We start from the raw sequence: 20,321 nt of genomic DNA on the forward strand, positions 1-20,321 counted from the left end.
TTTGTTGTTTAACGCCGCACTCAGCAATATTCCAGCTATATGACGGCTGTCTGTAAATAATCGAGTCTAGACCAGATAATCCAGTGATTGGCACCATGAGCATCGACCCACGCAGTTGGATACGATAACATGCATCAACCAAGTCAGCGAGCCTGACCACCGGATCCCGTTAGTCGCCTTTTACGACAAGCATAGTCGCCTTTTACAGCAAGCATGGGTTGCTGAAGACCTATTCTACCCCGGATCTTCACGGGTCTACCAGCCCTTACTAGATTTTTCCAAGGTTCTGAACTCTGATCTCAGTCGGGCTTCTTTTCAGTGAAAATTGAAATGAAGTTGTTTCTTTCAAAATTATACATTTTCAGAGTGTAGTCTTTGAGGGATACACTCTTCTACACATATGCTTTGTTTGTTTGTTGGTTAACGTCGCACTCAGCAATATTACAGCTATATGACGGGGGTATGTAAATAATCGTGTCTGGACCAGACAGTCCAGTGATTGACAACATGAGCATCGATCCGAGCAATTTGGATCGGTGACATACATCAACCAAGTCAGCGGGTCTGACCACCTGATCTCGTCAGTCGCCTCTTACGACAAGCGTAGTCACCTTTAACGGCAAGCATGGGTTGCTGAAGACCTTTTCTACCCCGGATGTTCGACACATGCATAGGGAGATCATTGGAGTGCTAGGAACTCACTCACTCACTCCACATATGCACAAGGATGGTATTGGTGTACTTAGTCTGCCTCACAGTCCCTGAACCATATTATTTCCCTTCCAACCATCCCTTTCTGTTATGCAAAAGAGTGAGGGAGATAGTCGGGTTTAACGCCGCTTTTAGCAGTATTACAGTTATATCGCGGCGTGTCAGCTTTAAAGCCCGTCTCAGACGTATTCCACCTCGGTGAAACCCACGAGCACGGGAAGGGTGCTGACAAACCTTGAAACATAATCGGGGAGAACCGGGATTCGAACCCACAATCATAGGTTTCTGGCGTGCCCAAGGGACGCAACTCTGCACAGCGAATAACGGCTCCTTAGACGACTGGGCCACCCGCGGCCCCTGTAATGCAAAAAGACCAAAATGAAGCAAGTCTAGATTTTTCTTAGGTTCGGCATTTCAAATCTCACTGAGGCTCCTTTTCAGTAACAGGGATTTATTTATTTTAAAGAAATAATATATTTTCAGAGACCAAGCGTTAGTCTATGGTGTACTAGGAACACAGTCCTAGGGAGACTAGTGGGGTTCTTGGGACACATTCTTTTCCACTTAAGCCAAGGGTAAAGCCTTAGGTTCTAGGTATCTCTGTCCACGGAGCTCCCTCCTATCAGCTTCAAGTGTCTGCAGGAAATGAGGCCTATGAAGACAAACATAACCCGCGACTGATTCCCCCTCAGTATGCATCACATTGCCCCACAAAGGTTTGATCATTTACCGCGGATGCTGCAGAGTGTTGATAACGCTCAGATGATTGATATACTCTCTCCTGCCACGTGCCGCGCGCCCTCTCTCCTGGTGCACGCCCTGCACGAGCATGTGAGGAGAAGACAATGCTATCCTTTTATTGATGGTAAACAACGGTGATGGTGGGGATCTCACTGACGCTATGGAAACGTGACGTTGCCACCATCCGTTATTCCCCAGCTCTGGTAACAGACTCCATTGATGGGGACAGATTACCTAGCAGTTTGCTTCTGGTTCTATGGGGTAATAAACTACTATCTGTGTGTAATGACTATGGCCAATAACGGTTCCACGATTAGGGGGTTTAGGTTGGGTTCGTATCAGACAGCCACTCGCACACCGAATGGGGATCACCAGTGGGATTTCCCGCGGCTTTAGTCCGTGACCTGTTGGTCTTGCAATTATTCGTAGCAACGTCTCTGACGTAGTCATGAAACACAACCATGTTTACAAGCTTAGGTGCATGTTTTCGGTCAATTCAAACGTGATAAGTAATAGCATTTATCTCCCAAAGACCGACTCCGTGGCCTAGTGGAAGTGCGTCCGGGTTCGATCCCCGGCCGCGTCATACCAAACGACGTTAAAAGATGGTACCTGTTGTTACCCTGTCTGGCGCTCGGCATTTAGAGGCTAAAATAAGGACTGGTCGGCTCGGAGTCAGAATATTGTGTCTGAGTGGGGTATTCATGTTAAACTGCGGTATGGTATCTCAGTGACTAGCACTATAAATCGGCATCAGCCCGGACTAGTACAAGCAGCCAGCCACACACACACACACACACACACACACACACACACACACACACACATGAATGCAAGTCGCTATATAAGTGCAAAAATCGCGACGTTAAACCCCATTTTACCTCACCTCACCTCGTATGAAACATATGAACACTCGTTTAAAGGTCTCGGCAAACCTCGGAGTTTGATTTAATTTTACAAGACACTGATTTTTTTTACAAGATTGATAATTTATAATTCGACATTTGGAGAAGTCAGGAAGTCCCCAAATAATTACATGTGTTTTTTTTTTTTTTTAACGCCGCACTCAGCAATATTACAGCTATATGACGGCCGTGTGTAAATAATCGAATCTGGACCAGACATTCCAGTGACTGACACCATGAGCATCGATCCACGCAATTGGGATATGATGACATGCATCAAACAAGTCAGCGAGCCGGACCACCTGACCCCGTTAGTCGCCTAATACGACAAGCATAGTCGCCTTTTACGGCAAGCTGAAGACGGGTCCAAATAATAACAAGGACAGCATATACCGTTTCGTGTACAGAAAGCGTATCACTTTTTTTCCACAAGTTAGAAACAGGTTTCGAACAGCGTCCCTTCAAAGTCATCATATTCCACGCCATTTAGATAAAAGCGACAAAACCCTTTCCATTTTCATAAAAAAATATCTGCCAAAAGCAGACTGTCATGAATGACCATCCAGTGGTGATAATAACTGGTACCCTACCGTCACAAACACATGCAACGGCAAGTCAAATGGAAACATATGGTACAAGTCAAAACGGGAAATTGCATCGGACATCATCTTTGTCACTGATGCGTCAAACTTGAATATGTCATCCACATGAAACTTTTTAAACAGGTTAAACGATTTTGGGGTTATTGGAGAATGACCATTGGTAATTTGATATTTCACAGATGCTCGTTCGTCTGTTTTTTTGTTTGTTGTTTAACGCCACACTCAGCAATATTGCAGCTATATTACAGCTGTCTAAAAATAATCGAGTCTGGACCAGACAATCCAGAGATTGACATCATGAGCATCGATCCACGCAATAGGGATCGATGACATGCATCAATCAAGTCAGCGAGCCTGACCACCCGATCCCGTTAGTCGCCTTTTACGGCAAGCATGGGTTGCTGAAGGCCTATTCCACCCCGGATCATCACGCTCGTGGTCACTATGGTGTGCTCGTTATTGAATTCACAGGGGGCATATCTGAGCCTCTGAAGAGAACAAGATCAATGTGTGTCTCCATGTTGGGAAGGTGGGCAGATGTAATCCGCAATACCCCATGTACATTATGCTTATCCTAAGAGGTGAGGTGACGTGAACAAAAAAATCGGATATAACCTTGTGACGCATCTTCGTTTTATGAAGCATTCCTACAAATCAGGCTTTGATATAGCCCTATTTAGTGAAAAGTTACCCATGAAGTCCCACCACTCTTGAAACTGTTCGTTTCTCGGATGCAGCCATCAGCTACGACAATGGGAAACATGATCTTCAAAGAGCGGTACGTATCATACGACGTTATTCCCTTTGTGTTGAGATTTTAAAAGGTATATGTCTGGAAATGTAATATTGGATATAAACTTTCATTTCCGTCATGGTCTAAAAGCATCCTCAGATCTACCGGACAGACAGTCTGGTTCATCAGATCCTGATTGCCTCAAATACGGATTAGATGACAGAAGATGGCGTTCCGAAAGAAACCATAGTTAATGTCCATAATTCTGTGAAAATACCTTTTTTGACGTTTTCCGAAAATATGCATCACATTGCCCCTCGAAGGTTTGATCATTTACCGCGGATTGTTGTATAAGCAATTTACGTAAGAGTGACAAGCACTCAAGCTGGATCAACATATGAGGTGAAGTGTTGAGCTGAAATGGTGTGTGTGTGTGTGTGTGTTCACCATCCCAATATGCGTTCATGGGGTTCGAGCCTCCCATTGAAAATAATGGTATACGATTTCTCTGTGTGTGTGTGTGAGTGAGTGTGTCTGTTTGTGTGAGTGTGTGTGTGTGAGTGTGTGTGTGTGTGTGTGTGTGTGTGTGTGTGTGTGTGTTTGTGTGTTTGTGTGTGTGTGTGTGTGTGTGTGTGTGTGTGTGTGAGTGTTTGTGTGTGAGTGTGAGTGTGGGTGTGAGTGTGGGTGTATGTGTTCGCGCGCGTCTGCTTGTACTAGTCCGGACTGTTACCTGTTAGTCCACTGAAATACCATGTCGCATTTTAACATGGGTACCCAAATCAGACTCCATATGCTGACTCCGAAACGACCAGTCCTTGTTTTATCCCCTTAATGCTGGGCGCCAGGAAGGGTAACAACAAGTACCATCTTTCGTCTTTTGCAACGACACGGCCGGGGATCGAACCACCGACCACTGAGATTCTGATGGCATTAATGAGTGAGTGAGGGACTAAGGGAGGTAACACCGATTTCAACAGCGTTAAACTACAGATTCTACTGCACCAAATAAGAATCAGTCGTTCAACAAGCAGTTTTCGTAGAGTGCAGATTGAATCATCTGGCAGCTCTGATTTTGTGCAAGAGTATTATGTTTTTTAAATGTACATCCATCTGGTAATTAAAACTGTTTTTCTATTATTAGTGCTGTCCTTTTCAACATGGTGACTTGCTGAATGTGATTAGCTTCCTGTACTCGGAAAAGGAGCTGGCTGAGCTAGTCATTTTTTGTTTTTATTGCTGTTCTGAGGCCATAGCTGTTGAATGTTTAGTTTTTTAAAAGCTAATATATCGTTACCATGTGAAAACATGTTGTTTTGTGTAAAGAACGTTCCGTGTCAGCCTAATGCCGGGGAAAATTCGAAAGTGAGGCAGGTCGTAAACGAACCCCTCTCGAAAAACCCACGAGTACGGGTATGTTGCTAACAGGCAATAATCAAGACGAATCAATAATCAATAATCAAGGACAATAATCAAGTCCGGATTACATGATTCGAAACCATGATCAGTGATGCCCAATCACCCACTTGATGGCGAACTCCATTCCATTAGCGGTAGTACATGTACATTCTCAATGACCAAAATCTGCATTCAGCAATAATCAACATGGCATGAAAACAGTAACCTGTTTTCAAAAGTCGCCCCATTCTGGAAACAATCACGGATCCATTGTAACGCTATATTGCTTCCTATTGTCTGCAACTGCTGCCTGACAATGCCAGGGCACCGGGTGTCTGACGGAATCAATTTCAGATATCACCGATCTGTGGTAAAACATACAAATACACTCCGTGCCTCTCCGCGCCGTGACGGAAAGTAAACACGACCGTTTACACTGACTGGTTACACAAGCAATAAACTGATGGACATAAACTTCAAATTTAATATCATTTTTTCAGGATCCGATTCAAAGTCGCCGTGTATTGAAGGCGAAAGTCGTTGAGAAATTCCGTGTACAAACAGCCCCCGACATGACATAACTCTGGCTTCCATTGGGTGAGGGTAGGCATTCAACAGCATTAACGAGACAGACTCTCCCGCCCCTGCAACCACCACACTCCTGTCTCCCGATCAGCGGAATAAAACGGTTGTAAAAGGTGGCATTAATTGTAAAAAAAGAGTCCAGTTTGAGGCCTGTGGTGGGAGTTGTGCCGACCAGACTGCCTCCCGTCTCCGTCATGGCGGGGAATCGATGTCGTAATTTTTGAAATATATGTTTTGTGAGATTTACGATGAGGAGACTTTTCAGGATTGATATTGAGGAGGGGGTCCGAAAGGCGGGGGGGGGGGGGGGGGGGGGGGGGGGGGTGGTGGGGTGTGTGTGTGTAAAGGAAAGGAAGGAGGGGTATTGGGATGGGGGGGGCAGGGAAGGGGGAGGGGTTTAGGGGTGGAGTGGAGCAGGGAAGGGGGAGGGGCAGAGTGGTGGAGTGGGACAGGGAAGGGGGAGGGGTTTAGGGGTGGAGTGGAGCAGGAAACGGGGAGGGGTATAGGGGTGGAGTGGGGAGGTAATGAGAGGGGGGGGGGTGTGGTGTGGTAAAGGGATGGAGCGGGGCAGGGAAGGGGGAGTGGGTAATTAATGTCCTGGAGTGGGGCAGGGAAAGGGAGGCGGGGAGGGGTATAGTGGTGGACGGGGGCAGGGAATGGGGTATAGTGGTGGAGTTGGGCAGGGAAGGGAGAGGGGTATAGTGGTGGAGTGAGGCAGGGAATGGTGTATAGTGGTGGAGTGGGACAGGGAAGGGGGTATTGTGGTGGAGCGGGGCAGGGAAGGGGGGATATAATGGTGGAGTGGGGCAGGGAAGGAGAGGAGGGGGGGGGGGGGTAAAGGGATGGAGCGGGGCAAGGATGGGGGAGTGGGTATTGTCATGGATTTTGGGCAGGGAAAGGGAGGAGGGGAGGGGTTTAGTAGTGGAGTGAGGCAGGGAAGGGTAGGGGCATAGAGATAGAGTGGGGCAGTTAAAGAGGGGAGGGGGTGAAGGGGGTGAGGGGGTATAGGGATGGAGTGGTGCAGGGAAGGGGGTATAGTGATGGGCAGAGAAGGGTGAGGGGGGGGGGGGTAATAGTGGTGGAGTTTGACAGGTAAGGAGGGGAGAGGAGGAGATATATATAAAGAGGGTTAGGGCAGGGAAGGAGGGGAGGGATATAGGGATGGAGGGGCAGGGAAGGAAAGGAGGTAGGGTGAGAATACGGAGGGACATACGTGGAGAATTGAATGGAGGGTTGGGGCAGAGGAAGGCGCTAGTGGGGGATGAACAGAGGTGGAGACAGGGAAGAAAGGCGGTGGTGTTTGGTGTGCTCGGCAAAAGTGGGGCCGCTTGGGTGGCCGCTTTGGCACTGACATAACATTACTTACTGTATTTCTAAATGAGACAACGGTTTCCGTGTTCTGGTAGAGTAAACCATCTCACAGTTTCCACACAAGCGAGAAGGATTCCCTTGACATTAGAACACCTCTTATGTTGTGCGTTCCCCGTTGCAATTATTCACATTGTAAAACATGCATTAATATTTCTTACAACAAGCATAACAAGAGAAACAGCCATTTCGACAACCTACACTGACGTCTGCAAAAGAAATAACAATCTGTCACTCGCGTCTGATTACACCATCTTCAAACATATAATATTGTTTACAGATAACATCAGTTACCAAGTAAACACAATCAAACGGTGGATCCCCCCCCCCCCCCCCCCCCTCCCCCCCGACAGAACTGACAAGGGCAATTTATCATGTACAATTGAGTGGAAATTTCGATTCGGTGATTTGAAGATTCAGAGTCGGTACTTCTGTGAAGCGGCTGTATGCTCAAAGAAATCGTATTTTTGCTTGATTTTAACAGTTGTTATTCTGCGTTGCATCTGATCGACAAATGGTTGTAATTGCAACATGATAGTAGGACACAACTTTAACTGTGTTACCAACTGTGATGCAGTAGGTCACGTGATTACCTGCTTGGCGCCGAGGGTGGAGACGATCACTTCTTGATCGTGGAATTATTTTATCCGATGAAGGCCAAAGGATACAAGTGAAAATGCTCTGACGTGTATGGGAATTGTTATCTGGAAGACATATAGATGAACTTATAGTGAATAATTTCTTGGAGCCTTCGTACGCGTTTTGTAAAGGTCATTTGTACGGTGACCTTGACCTTGACCTTGACCTTGACAAGACGGGGTTTGGCGTTTCGCTAACACCATTATTTTGAAAGTTCTTCAGACGTAAACATGACAGTTGGTAAGAAGAACATGGCATCTTCGGTTTGGGCCCCCCTTTTATAAAATCGATCCTTGGTAGATGTAAGACCATCTTCCCGAGGCGAGGGAATTAACTGACTATAAAAGTCCAGTTCCCACCCTTGCCGAAATAGACTGGAATTTCTGGACTCGATCGTTGCGCCACCAGTGGTTAAATTACGAGTTGTGTCCCTTCTATGCCTCTCCTTTTGACCAATCAGATTCCACCTCTTGTATCACTTACAATTGCTTTAAACAAAATGGCGGCGCCCAGTCAAGACGATCTGATCAATAATCAAGATCTATATTGTGATAAAACGGGTCTTATATCTCAAAGTGCATCAAATCACGTGAGTCCCTTGATTAAAAACATGAAAAGATTTGGTATCTTTTGACGCCGAGTTGGTCCAGCCAAAATATAACTCCACAATACCAGCCCAGTTCGGCAAGGGTGGAAACTGGACTTATATAGTCAGTTAAATCCCTTGACTCGGGAAGATGAGGAAACACGCGAACAGTGGTATACCCACTCTTTCACAATTAAAAAGCAAACAAAAATATGAAAGAAATATTACTTATACAATGTACCGTATTAAGTGTGGACAACCATTGACGTAAAGAAGTCTACCACTTGCTTATAGAGTGAGTGGGCGCAGTGATACAGACACATGGCGTAGGGGACTCCATCACCTGTTTTCACCATACAAACAACCTGCAGGATCGAACTCGTTAGGCGGAGGGACGAGTGAACGCACTGCCCATACAGCCACCCTATCCAACGCAGCATCTGTGGCGAAATTAGCCTCCTGTAAAGTTTGTCTTTAATAAGGCAGTTTGTAAGCAGATGTATCGACCAGCGCCGACACAGGGAGATTGACAACTGCAAGCTCCCTACAGGGTTACTCACATCATTAACCAGAATTACAATCAATAGGACAATGAGCCAAAACAGTAGCAAGCCAAATGATCAAATGAATGTCAACTGCATGTTTGCTCTCGACTTTCAACCACTGCGCAAATTCAAATTTCCAAAATTACGAGATCAGACCCATTAATAAAGCCTTTATCACAATATCACCTCAGCTTGGGCCCCGATCATTGGAGGCTAGGCGCATTAACTCCTCACATCGCCGCTCGAAATTGCTCCTCCCGTCGTAATGTTCAAAAACTGAGTAAAGTTTAATTATGGCTCCGGTTATGGGAGTGAAGCGTGAGGAGCTCCTGGTTGTATCGGCGATGCCTGGGAGCTTGAGATAGTTGCGTGGGAAAGTGAGGGAGGATGTACAATGGTGAGGTGAGGTGAAATTGGGTTTAACGTCGCGTCCAAGATTATTGAGCTTATATAGCGACGTGCATGCACGTGTATGTGTGTGTGTGGCTGTTTGTACCATTCCGGACTGATGCCGATTTATAGGGCCAGCACACTGAGATATCATGCCGCAGTTTAACATGGATACCCCACTCAGACAGAGTATACTGACTCCGAGCTGACCAGTCCTTGTTTTAGCCCCTTAATGCCGAGCGCCAGACAGGGTAACAACAAGTACCATCTTTTAACGTCTTTTGGTATGACGCGGCCGGGGATCGAACCCCGGACCTTTCGCTCTCCGGGCGGACGCTCTACCACTAGACCACGGAGGCGGTCGGATGTACAATGGGTATTCGAGACATATTTCAATGTACATTTGAAGTAGCTGTTGTGGTGCTATTCGTGTATATTTTTCAAGAAAACACACACTGATACAATTAGTTATTCAAGAAAAAACTTGTTCAACGTCGCACCCGGCAATATTCAGCCGTATGACGCGGTCTGTAACCAGACAATCCAGTGATTGAGATCATGAGCATCGATCCATGCAATTGGGATACGGCGACAGGCATCAGTCAGTGCAAGTCAGCTAGCCTGACCACAAGATCCCGTTATTCGCCTTTAACGACAAGCATGGGTTGCTGAAGACCTATTTGCCCGGATCCTCACGGGTCAGATTAAACTGATATCCAAGCCATTCAGTTTGATTGCATTTTCGTGACAACTATAAGACGTTATTTACAAACTTCTGCGTCTTTAAGTACCGCAGAGCTTAACGCGCAACATCAAACATGTTCCTAAAGCAACCTGGCCATCAACATGTGAGTGAATATTGTTTTACGTACCCCGCAGTAATCCATTGTGTAACTAATACATTTCAGAATATTTGACTTTACAACAAATTAATGCATGAATTATAGAAATGAGTGAGTGAGTGAGTTGGTTTTACCGCCGCTTTCTACAGTATTCCAGTCGAATAATGACGTGTCAGCTTAGTGTGGGAGGGAATCCCGAAGTAATGCAGGTCTCTGGCGTTCAGAGAACTCACGAGAACGGGTTTGGAGCAGACAAGAAAAGAAACATCATCGGTGAAAACCCATCTTCCCGAGGCAAGAGAGTTAACTGACAATAAAAGTCCAGTTTAAACCCTTCCCGAACTAAGCTGGAATTCCTGGGCTCGATCGTAGCGCCACCAATGGCTATTACGAGTTATGTCCCTTCTATGCCTCTCCTATGGACCAATCAGATTCCACCTCTCGTATTACTTGCATTTGTTTCAAACAAAATGGCGGTGCCCAGTCAAGAAAAGTCCAAGTCTTACATCTCAAAGTGCATCAAATTACGTGAACACCTTCATTAAAAACATGAAAAGATTTGGAAAATATCTGTTGACAACGAGTTGGCTATGAACATGCTTTGCAAATCCTGCAACCGACCGAAACCTGCATGAGAGATTACGAACCGGATTTCGATTTCATTGCGCTATTTTGATTGGACTATGCATAGACTCGTTAGTCCAGCCAAAATGTAACTCCATAATACCAGCCTAGTTCGGCAAGGGTGTAAACTGGACTTTTATAGTCGGTTAACTCTCTTGCCTCGGGAAGATTGTGAGAACAGGGATTCCAAATGTGTCAAAAAGGTGTCAGCCATCTAAACCATATTTTTCTCACCAGATACTTATTTTTCAAACGACCACCAGGCTTGTTCAATTAACCTTGTGTCTCAGAATACTGGTCACGCGTCAGCAGCAATGTCCAGGAAAGGAAATATGAATCTTCCCTTCAAATCTATGTTACCTTGACGTCAATAGAACTAGTATGTGATTAATAATTAATTAATTAATTCGGTCTGCGAGCCAAACAAGAAATGATACATTGCCTGGAAGACTCCCTTCACACGTCAAGTTTTTAAATGGCTCATTCCCTGACTAGAAATATGTACATAACTTTTCATAATCTTTTGGCGCATCTAACACACATAACACATTTTACACAAACGTGCATGGAAAGAGAATTGTCCTGAGTTCAGTTTCTCAATGTGCTAGAAAGATGGACCGTAATATCTGTTGTTTAACGAGGTAATATTCCAACTATGTGACGGCGGTCTGTAAATAATCTAGTCTAGACCAGACAATCCAGTGATTGACATCATGAGCATCGATCCCCGGATACGATGACATGCATCAACCAAGTCAGCGAGCCTGACCACCCGATCCCGTTAGTCGCCTCTTCCGACAAGCACAGGCGCCTTTACCACAAGCATGGGTTGTTGAAGACCTATTCTACCCCGGATCTTCACGGATCGTACATGTCAATCTATGAGTGAGGAGCGGTGATACTAAAATCATAAAGGACAGTGTCCAGCCAGTCCTAATGGGCACGTCATAGGACGTTTATTCAATACGGGCCTGTAATTTCCGAAGGACGCAGTATTGCCAAAGTAATGGACTTTACAGAATACATACCACTTCTTGAATCAGTTTAGGAAAGGCGTTACATACCACCTGTGTGGATTCCGGGTTAGAATTGGTCCCTAGCAACCCCGCCCGGTCGTAAGAGGTCATTTAACTGATGAGGTGGTCAGGCTCTGTGTCTTGGGAAAAGGTGCGTCCACATACTCATGCGTGGAGGGGCGGTCGCGTAGCCTAATGGTTAAAGCGTTTACTCGCCACGCCGAAGACCCGGGTTCGATTCTCGACATGGGTACAATGTGTGAAGCCCATTTCTGGTGTCCCCCGCCATGATATTGCTGGAATATTGCTAAAAGCGGCGTAAAACCATACTCGCTCACTCACTGCGTGGATCGTTGCTCATAATCTCAATCATCAACCAAGAATATTTGACTTACACATGTATGTTGAAGTTAAGTTTCCACTCAAGTGTATATTATCCTTCGTATCGCAACAGCTATAATCCGTCTCACTTGCCTCCAAAAAGATATTATTTTGTAATAACATTCGAAATTGATCTCATGTGAAATCCAAGTCAATCATGCCGAAATAGAATGGCGCGTATAGAAGTTACGTTGAAGTGTTCGCGGTAAAGAGCAATTTTAGCAATATTCATCCGACAACGTATTCAGTTTACCCGTTAAAACATCACCATCATCTGTAACAGAGCCAAGGAACGCGGGGTCCACCCCGCCCTACCGTCTTGTAAGAGAGAGAGAGAGAGAGAGAGAGAGAGAGAGAGAGGGGGGGAGAGAGAGAGAGGGGGTAAGAGGGGGAGGGATGTGTGTCCTCACACACATATTTCAATGGCTCATTTTAACAATTCTCTACATTTCAAAGAAGATCATTTCTGCATGGAGTTTTAATCATTTCTGGCCGATGCACATCACACCAGCAATTATAGGCTTGCGAGTGGCAGAGAAATTCGGGAATACTAATTTATTTTAGCAAAACCATGCATTTTATCATGTAATCTACTCTAAGTCATGATTGTCAATGCAGGGTGGTCATTTACCACACGAAAACCACACATCTGATAAACACATGTTCGTTTTATTAGCTTATCTCAATGAAAGGGTGAAGAAAATCGTTTCATTTCCACCAGGATTATCTGTAAAACGGCGGTCAACATCGCCTACAGCACTAAATGGTCTCTAAGATTGGGCTACTCAAGCAGCCTCTCAGAAACTGGCTTTATTTTATCATGTGAATCTGTTTGATATCAGATGGTTTAAGCCTTATGAGTGCCATTTATCAATACTTTATTACGTTTGTTTTTATAGGGCTGTTGAGCTGACGGATGGAAGTATTAAAGTCATCTCTTGTCATGACTCTGTCTGTCCTGTCTGTTCCCTTGGTGACTCTAATAATCACAGCCACTGTAACTGCAGACTTTTACAGTTACTTTCTGATGAAATGCAGCACTGGGCGATGATGAAAGGGTTTGTATTTGCTGGTAAAAAACGGATTGCAGTTCCTTGGTCGCGAATTGCTTGCATTCGCTGACTATGAAAAGGTCGGATTGTAATCAGTCACGTTGACCCATGAAGATCCGGGTTATTTATCTTCAGCAACCCATGCTTGTCGTAAGAGGCGACTAACGGGATCGGGTGGTCAGACTCGGGTGGTTGCTGCTTGTTGTATTCCAATTGTGTAGATCGATGCTCATGATGTCAACCACTTGATTGTCTGGTCCAGACTCGATTATTTACAGATGTAAACTACAGGTTTGTTTTGTCCAGACTCGATTATTTACAGATGGCAACCACTGGATTGTCTGGTCCAGACTCGATTATTTACAGATGGCAACCACTGGATTTTCTGGTCTATTTTCGATTATTTACAGATGTCAACCACTGGATTGTCTGGTCCAGACTCGAATATTTACAGATGGCAACCACTGGATTGTCTGATCCAGATTCGATTATCTACAGATGGCAATCACTGGGTTGTCTGATCAAGATTCCGATCGCCGTCATATTTACTGCTTATAACATGTTTCATTCCATGACAAGGAAAAGGGTAGCATGCATACGTTACAAGAATCATTAGGTTGCATTCGATGATGATATGGGTTTGCTTTCACTGTCCTAAAAGGATTAATTCAAAATGACAACGGGGCGGTCGGTTAACCTAGTTGTTAAAGCGTTCGCTCGTCACGCCGAAGACCCGGATTCGATTCCCGACATGGGTACAATGTGTGAAGCCCATTAGTGGTGTCCCCCGCCGTGATATTGCTGGAATATTGCTAAAAGCGGCGTAAAACCATACTCATTCACTCACTCCAGCGAATTTGCATGTGTGTTCTTTGAAGGATGCTTACATGTGTTGTTATACCTGTCTATAAAATAAACGACGTCGGTCAAGAAAAAAAGGCTCTCCCTGTGTTACTGACAACAAACAAGTTTTCACAAGTTAAATTGCAGACCAAACTAACAGTATCATTTCACACGAGGGAACATGGACACGTTTTGAGGATGATCCTCTTTCAAATATCTCACATGACTTACTAGTGTGACGATTGGACGCCTTAACCAGTACCCTACCGTAAAGACAAAGCCATGTAGTGACCAGGGCTACATCCCATAACAGGCAGAATTCGTTCGTGAATTCTTTTGACCAATGCCAGGGTAAAAGGTTCTGAGTGAGTGAGTGAGTTGTGCTTAATGCTGCTTTTAATAGTGTTCCAGTTATATCACGGCGTGTCAGCTTAATGTGGGAGGAAAGACCCAAGTGATGCAGGTCTTAGGCGTTTACCCCTTCGGTGAAACCCACGAGAATCGGTATGGTGCTGACAAACCTAGAAACATGAAGAAAAAGCTCTGAAGAGTATTTCATAGGTTTCGTTAGGATTGCTCCTATTGGATATTGACGTATGTTGGCGGTACTCTTTTCAAATAATTGAATGCTGTATTCAATCAATTACTGTATGGAAAGACCGAAACCCGTTTCATGCACGCGACAGTGACAGTGGCTGACATAAAACAAGCGACTTCTGAAATGTATGAAAAGCGTTCGATATGACTGTACTTAATATTCTCCATACAATTAGATTTACGTAAAGCTTCGATTGTTTTTAACACGGTAAATTGCATGGCTGTGACAAAAAATGTGCTTCTCTTTGTATCGCTGTATTATCGGAAGAAATACAATCAAACGCGACTAACGTTATTGGAGAAATTGCATTGCATGGCGAAACATGATATCTGTCTTCAATCGTATGAAAAACGCTTTTCAGTTCGATCGCGTCTTCGTGTATAATAGCTCTCTGTCAAGTTGGTTAACTTCTTCAAGACGCACACGTTATCTTATCTAAAAAATAAGAACAAATGATTACCCGGTTCAATATGAAATGTTATACCCTTGAACGTGAATATTAAAATTTCAAAAACAGTAATGTAATTCCCAGTAGTTGGAGGTCATATTAAGCAATTGGTCACTACAACCCTGTTGTGGCGGTGGTTTAGCCTCCTGGTTAAAGTGTTAGCTTGTCACGTCAGAGGCCCTGGTTCGATTCGCTTTTGAGTCCTCCACCGTAATATTGCTGGAATATTGCTAAGACTGGCGTATGGCCCAACTCAATCAGTCATTCACTCACAATATGTAGGTAAGGCAAAATTGATTGATTGATTGATTGATTGATTGATTGATTGATTGATACTCACACTTTGCATATATCAGAAAAATTCATGGTAAAAATCCGAAGGGCTTAGGATCATTGTCAGTTGATGGACAAAGACTGCTCTGATTTAAACCATTGTAACATTATATATACATCCTATCCCATCGTGATTGACGTGTGTAGTGTCTCTCCGTGCCGGAGTCTGTGTCTACTGTAGGAGCCATAAATGGAGTGAAGCCGCTAACTGCTGACAACGTCACAGGATTACGCAAAGCTTGTCTCAAGCCACCCAACAATTGTTCGTCGCCATCACATTTTGTTTACCGCTTATTCCATGGGTAGCTGAAGACCAATTCTGAGTGAGTGAGTGAGTGAATGGTTGGTTGGTTGGTTGTTTAACGCCGCACTCAGCAATATTCCAGCTATATGACGGCGGTCTGTAAATAATCGAGTCTGGACCAGACAATCCAGTGATTAATATGAGCATCGACCCACGCAATTGGGATCGATGATATGTATCAACCATCAACTAACCGATCCCGTTAGTCGCCTTTTACGACAAGCACAGTCACCTTTTACGGCAAGTATGGGTTCCTGAAGACCTTTTCTACCCCGCCGTCTTCACGGGCCGAGTGAGTGAGTGAGTGAGTGAGTGGTTGATTGTAATTTGATTGATTGTTATTTGATTGATTAACTTCACTCTGTTTTAGCGTTTATTGAGATGTAAACATACTTGTATATAAACAGTGCACATCGGCTTTAACGTTTAATAAATACAATAAAAATATTGAAGAGATTTCTGAAACGTCAGCGAGCGTGTTTGCCGGAACTACTTTCAGTCTGCATGCCTCCTCGATCAGTTAAAAACTACACGATAAATATAAACTTGGGATTTTCACGTCAAATAACGCGTTGTAATGTTTGCTCCCGACCTGAAAAATTGACTCGCGAATATATGAATTTTTATAGGTCAAATGATGAGATAACATGTTATTAGACGAAACAAATAACATCTCTGTGTTTGTTTCCTGGATGAGAATCATAGATATTACCATACTTATATCCACGTTTATACCGTGCATGAGATCAATAACACAAGGTCGACATTGGATCTGTGGTTCAGCGTATATCTCGTGACGCACGTGGCCTACATTTCAATGTCTTCCTGAGATTACCTCCCTTTCCAGATAACCTCGTTTGTGTGACATTTCACCCGTAAGTCTGGAATTTGGGTTTTGGGAGCAAGTCGGTTTGGAAGGGATAACATAAAACATTAATAATCTGCCTAGACTGGTATTCTTTATAGCTTTAATACTGAATGTCAAGATCGACTGGTGACCTTGACCTTCCTAATATACTTTCATAACCTTCACCGTTGGAGGGAATGGCCGACCCAAATCAAGCAGTTCCCATGCTATAAACTTATATAACCGGAAAGGTTGTATGTCGTTTTGCCTAAGTCTGATTGGCTTTATATGACTTGATCCAACTTGACATAATATCTCAATAAAAGCCAGTTGAATGACGGGAAGTGAGATCAAGGCTGAGATAATGGTGGCCCTCCCCACCTTCCATACACAGATACTATCGGTAATGACCGAAACACTTTGATTATGAAATCGAGCGAGGTATAGGTTGCTGTAACGATCGCCCAGTCCCAGGGAATTGAGACGATGTATGGGAGGCCAGAAGGGCAACATTTCGGATGGTTATGCCTAACGTAAGGGTTACATTCAAAGAGGTATTGAGACAAAACGGCACCAATCAAAAACGGGAGAAAATGGAATATAAAATTGCAGCAAGATATAGGCAACGTTTTGAATAGCAATTATGTCACCAAATCTGTTCGATTTATGTAGGATTATAGACACACAGTGGGTATTGATATATACACACTGCATATTGAAATATAATGAGATATTCACTGGAAACAAAGTATGCTTCGTACCAACGTTGACTTCCGTGTCGTTGTCGGTGTTTTTAGTTGCATGATGTGTTTCCATGAGTGACATACATTCCAAACAGTACTTTCAAGTGGCACGAGGCTCCACCCACTCCCCCTCGCGCCGCCCCCCCCCCCCCCCCCCCCCCAAAAAAAATAAAAAAATAAATAAATATAAAAAATATATAGAAAACATTAAGAAAATAAAACACAAAATAAAATAAAAATAAATGGTTAAAATTATAAAATTATTAATTAAATAAAAAAATAAATAAAATTATTAAACATTATTTTTTCTCACCGCGAAAATACAAACATAACACTACCAAACATGCCACTCCCAACCATCCCTAAGTTTGGAGAGTAAGGACCGAAAGGCCACGCAATTATTAATTCAAATTACAGGCAAATATTAAACTCCATCAGCGGTGTATGTGTGTACACACCATCCTGAGCAAACCGGGAAATGCATCCACTTACGGTTACTCGATTTCCTGACGAGGGCACAAGGTGAAGATCATTTGAAAGACGCATAACATTTAAGTGAACTAGGAACAAATTACACAGGGGCGTTTGTCAGTACTCACCGCCTCGAGCCACACGTTTGTTGTCAGAACTTGGTTTTTCTCGTCCTGGAAAGGAAATTAAAGATATTATCACGGTAATAAGGCAATTGATGTCACCGATCTATGGCACAGGATCGAAACATGTAGAGTTTTCAGATAAAACATGGAACTCAGGCAAGATTTACAGAAATCATATTTGATAATGTCGATTGGCAAAAAACTCAATAAAGAAATAAATTTGGCAAATTTTCAGTATGCGCCTTGGCATATTTTTAAATGCAACTATCTCGTGGCAACAACGAGATGTATTACACTGGTAACAAAATCTCAGAAAACGCGAAGCATAAAACTTTATTTATTTATCAACAGAAAATAAAAACCATCTGAAAAGTGAGTTGTCTTATACTGACAGAGTATTCAAGTCCCAGCGAGCATATGTCCTCCAATCAATGTGTGGTAATGGCCAAATAATATATGATAGAACAAACTATAGACGGAGTTGTCTCCCTTGGGTCATGGTCGTAAGTTATGCGTGGCATAACGCGTCACTCTTCCGATCATTACATGCTCGGGATTTGTTTGTGAATTGTTTCTCAGAGAGTAACCTGATTTAGGACGATGCATTGGACGTGTATAACGCATCTTGTGCAGTGGATGCACTATACAGGGTTTTTATAGGGCTGCAGGTATGGAGGGGATTCGACAGAGTCAGAAACAGAAGATAGGATAATGAGAATCTATATCACTCATGTTTTACTGGGGTTAAAGACCAGTCAGACCCAATCTCATTAAAATCAGATCTTAGTTCTCGCTACCGCTAAACAAAGATCTGAGGTCATCCCATTACGTGTCACGTCAGGCCGACCTTGCGCGAACTTTGACCGACCAATGGAATGACCAGTTAGAGGGCAGCTTTCTCGTGCTTTACGGCACTAATTTCAATTTGGCGATTACGCTTCGAAACATATTTTGACAAATTCTCAAATTCAAATTTGAAACCTGAACAAAAAACATTCTGGAATGGCTAATAGATGGTCTAGATTGTACGGATTCAGTCGTTAAACCCGTAACTATCGTTCGGAACCCCATGTTAAAGTTTTCGAGGTTGCATGATTAGAAATCACATTCCGACTTTCATAATCTGGTAAGCGACGCTCTGATTGGTCGGATGAAAGGTCGTTCTGACGTGAATCCTAATGGGATGTCTTTAGATCTTTGTTTAGCGGTAGCGAGAACTAAGATCTGATTTTAATGACATTGAGTCAGACCAATGTGCGTGGATCGCTTGAATACTGAATGTAGTTGTGTCATGACCTAGGATTAAACCGCTAAGAGCTGTATTATTACGACCAGACTGCTTCTTGTGGTAGAAAATACAATGTTTACCATATATCCGCAAGCACGGGCATGGTTTTGACAAACACAACCAAAGGGTTCTTCTTGGATTCGTTTTCGCGATACGCGGACAGCTAGAGAGAAAATAAACTGATTGCAGACCACTTGGCGATATGAGTGATTATGTGTTCGTGTGCATGTGCATGTGTGTGCGTGCCTGCGTGTGCGTGTGCCTAAGTTTCACAAGATGACCGGAAAGCACGAACAGAACAGCTTGATCAATGTGCGTTAAACTTCCAAAAGGGCTAGACATGTGGGTCGATCGTTCACCAGTAACGACGAGGAAGAGTCGGGTTAGACTGCTCATATAAATAATGTGCAAAAGGCATCGAACCCTCCCCCACGCCAACCCCCACCCCGACCCCCCAAACACACACACACATTCACTCACTCACAGGGATAAAGCTTATGATCTTAGATGATCGTAGACCGCCTCGGTGGTCTAGTGGTAGAGCGTCCGCCCGGAGAGCGAATGGTCCGAGGTTCGATCCTCAGCCGCGTCATACCAAAAGACGTTAAAAGATAGTGCTTGTTGTTACCCTGTCTGGCGCTCGGCATTAACGGGCTGAAACAAGGACTGGTCGGCTCGGAGTCAGTATACTGTGTCTGAGTAGGTTATCAATGTTAAACTGCGGTATGGTATCTCAGTGGGCTAGCACTATAAATCTGCATCAGTCCGGACTAGTACAAGCAGTCACACACACACGTACATGCACGTCACTATATAAGTGCAACAATCTTGGACGCGACGTTAAACCCCATTTCACCTCACCTCACCTCAGATGATAGTGGGCTCCATACATAGACCTTTGGTCACCATCGCGTTTACTTCCTACACTTGAATTGTTCATTTTGATCGTAAAGATACCGATATATCCTCGCTCTTCGTGTGTTTCGGAGCTATTGACCGCGTTGATGGTAGAGAACCAGTCTAGCTATCCACACGTAAGCCCGTGCAGGTCATTACTCAAGGAAGAAAGCTAAAGTTCCAAATATAGAATGCTCCCAAAGTAGTCACATAAAACAAGCCAAGGTCCATTAGTCAGACAAGTCAGGTTCCTTTTTTAAGAGTTGTGTCTTGAAACACGTCGTTGAATGTTAATTTACGTCAGTCACA

At 44.0% G+C, this 20,321-nt stretch overlaps 1 protein-coding gene across 1 annotated transcript in view; it reads right to left on the minus strand.

Moving 5' to 3' along the window:
* Positions 1-20,321, minus strand: part of LOC139460658 (neuronal acetylcholine receptor subunit alpha-10-like) — a 100,003-nt gene that overhangs the window by 23,796 nt on the left and 55,886 nt on the right. The window contains exon 3 of the mRNA XM_071242129.1: positions 17,831-17,875. Within this exon, the coding sequence (XP_071098230.1) occupies positions 17,831-17,875 (45 nt within the window). The remainder of the gene's footprint in view (positions 1-17,830; positions 17,876-20,321) is intronic.

Source organism: Haliotis cracherodii, unplaced genomic scaffold (assembly GCF_022045235.1).
Source record: "Haliotis cracherodii isolate W230 unplaced genomic scaffold, xgHalCrac1.p SCAF_14, whole genome shotgun sequence".
Lineage (NCBI taxonomy): Eukaryota > Metazoa > Mollusca > Gastropoda > Lepetellida > Haliotidae > Haliotis > Haliotis cracherodii.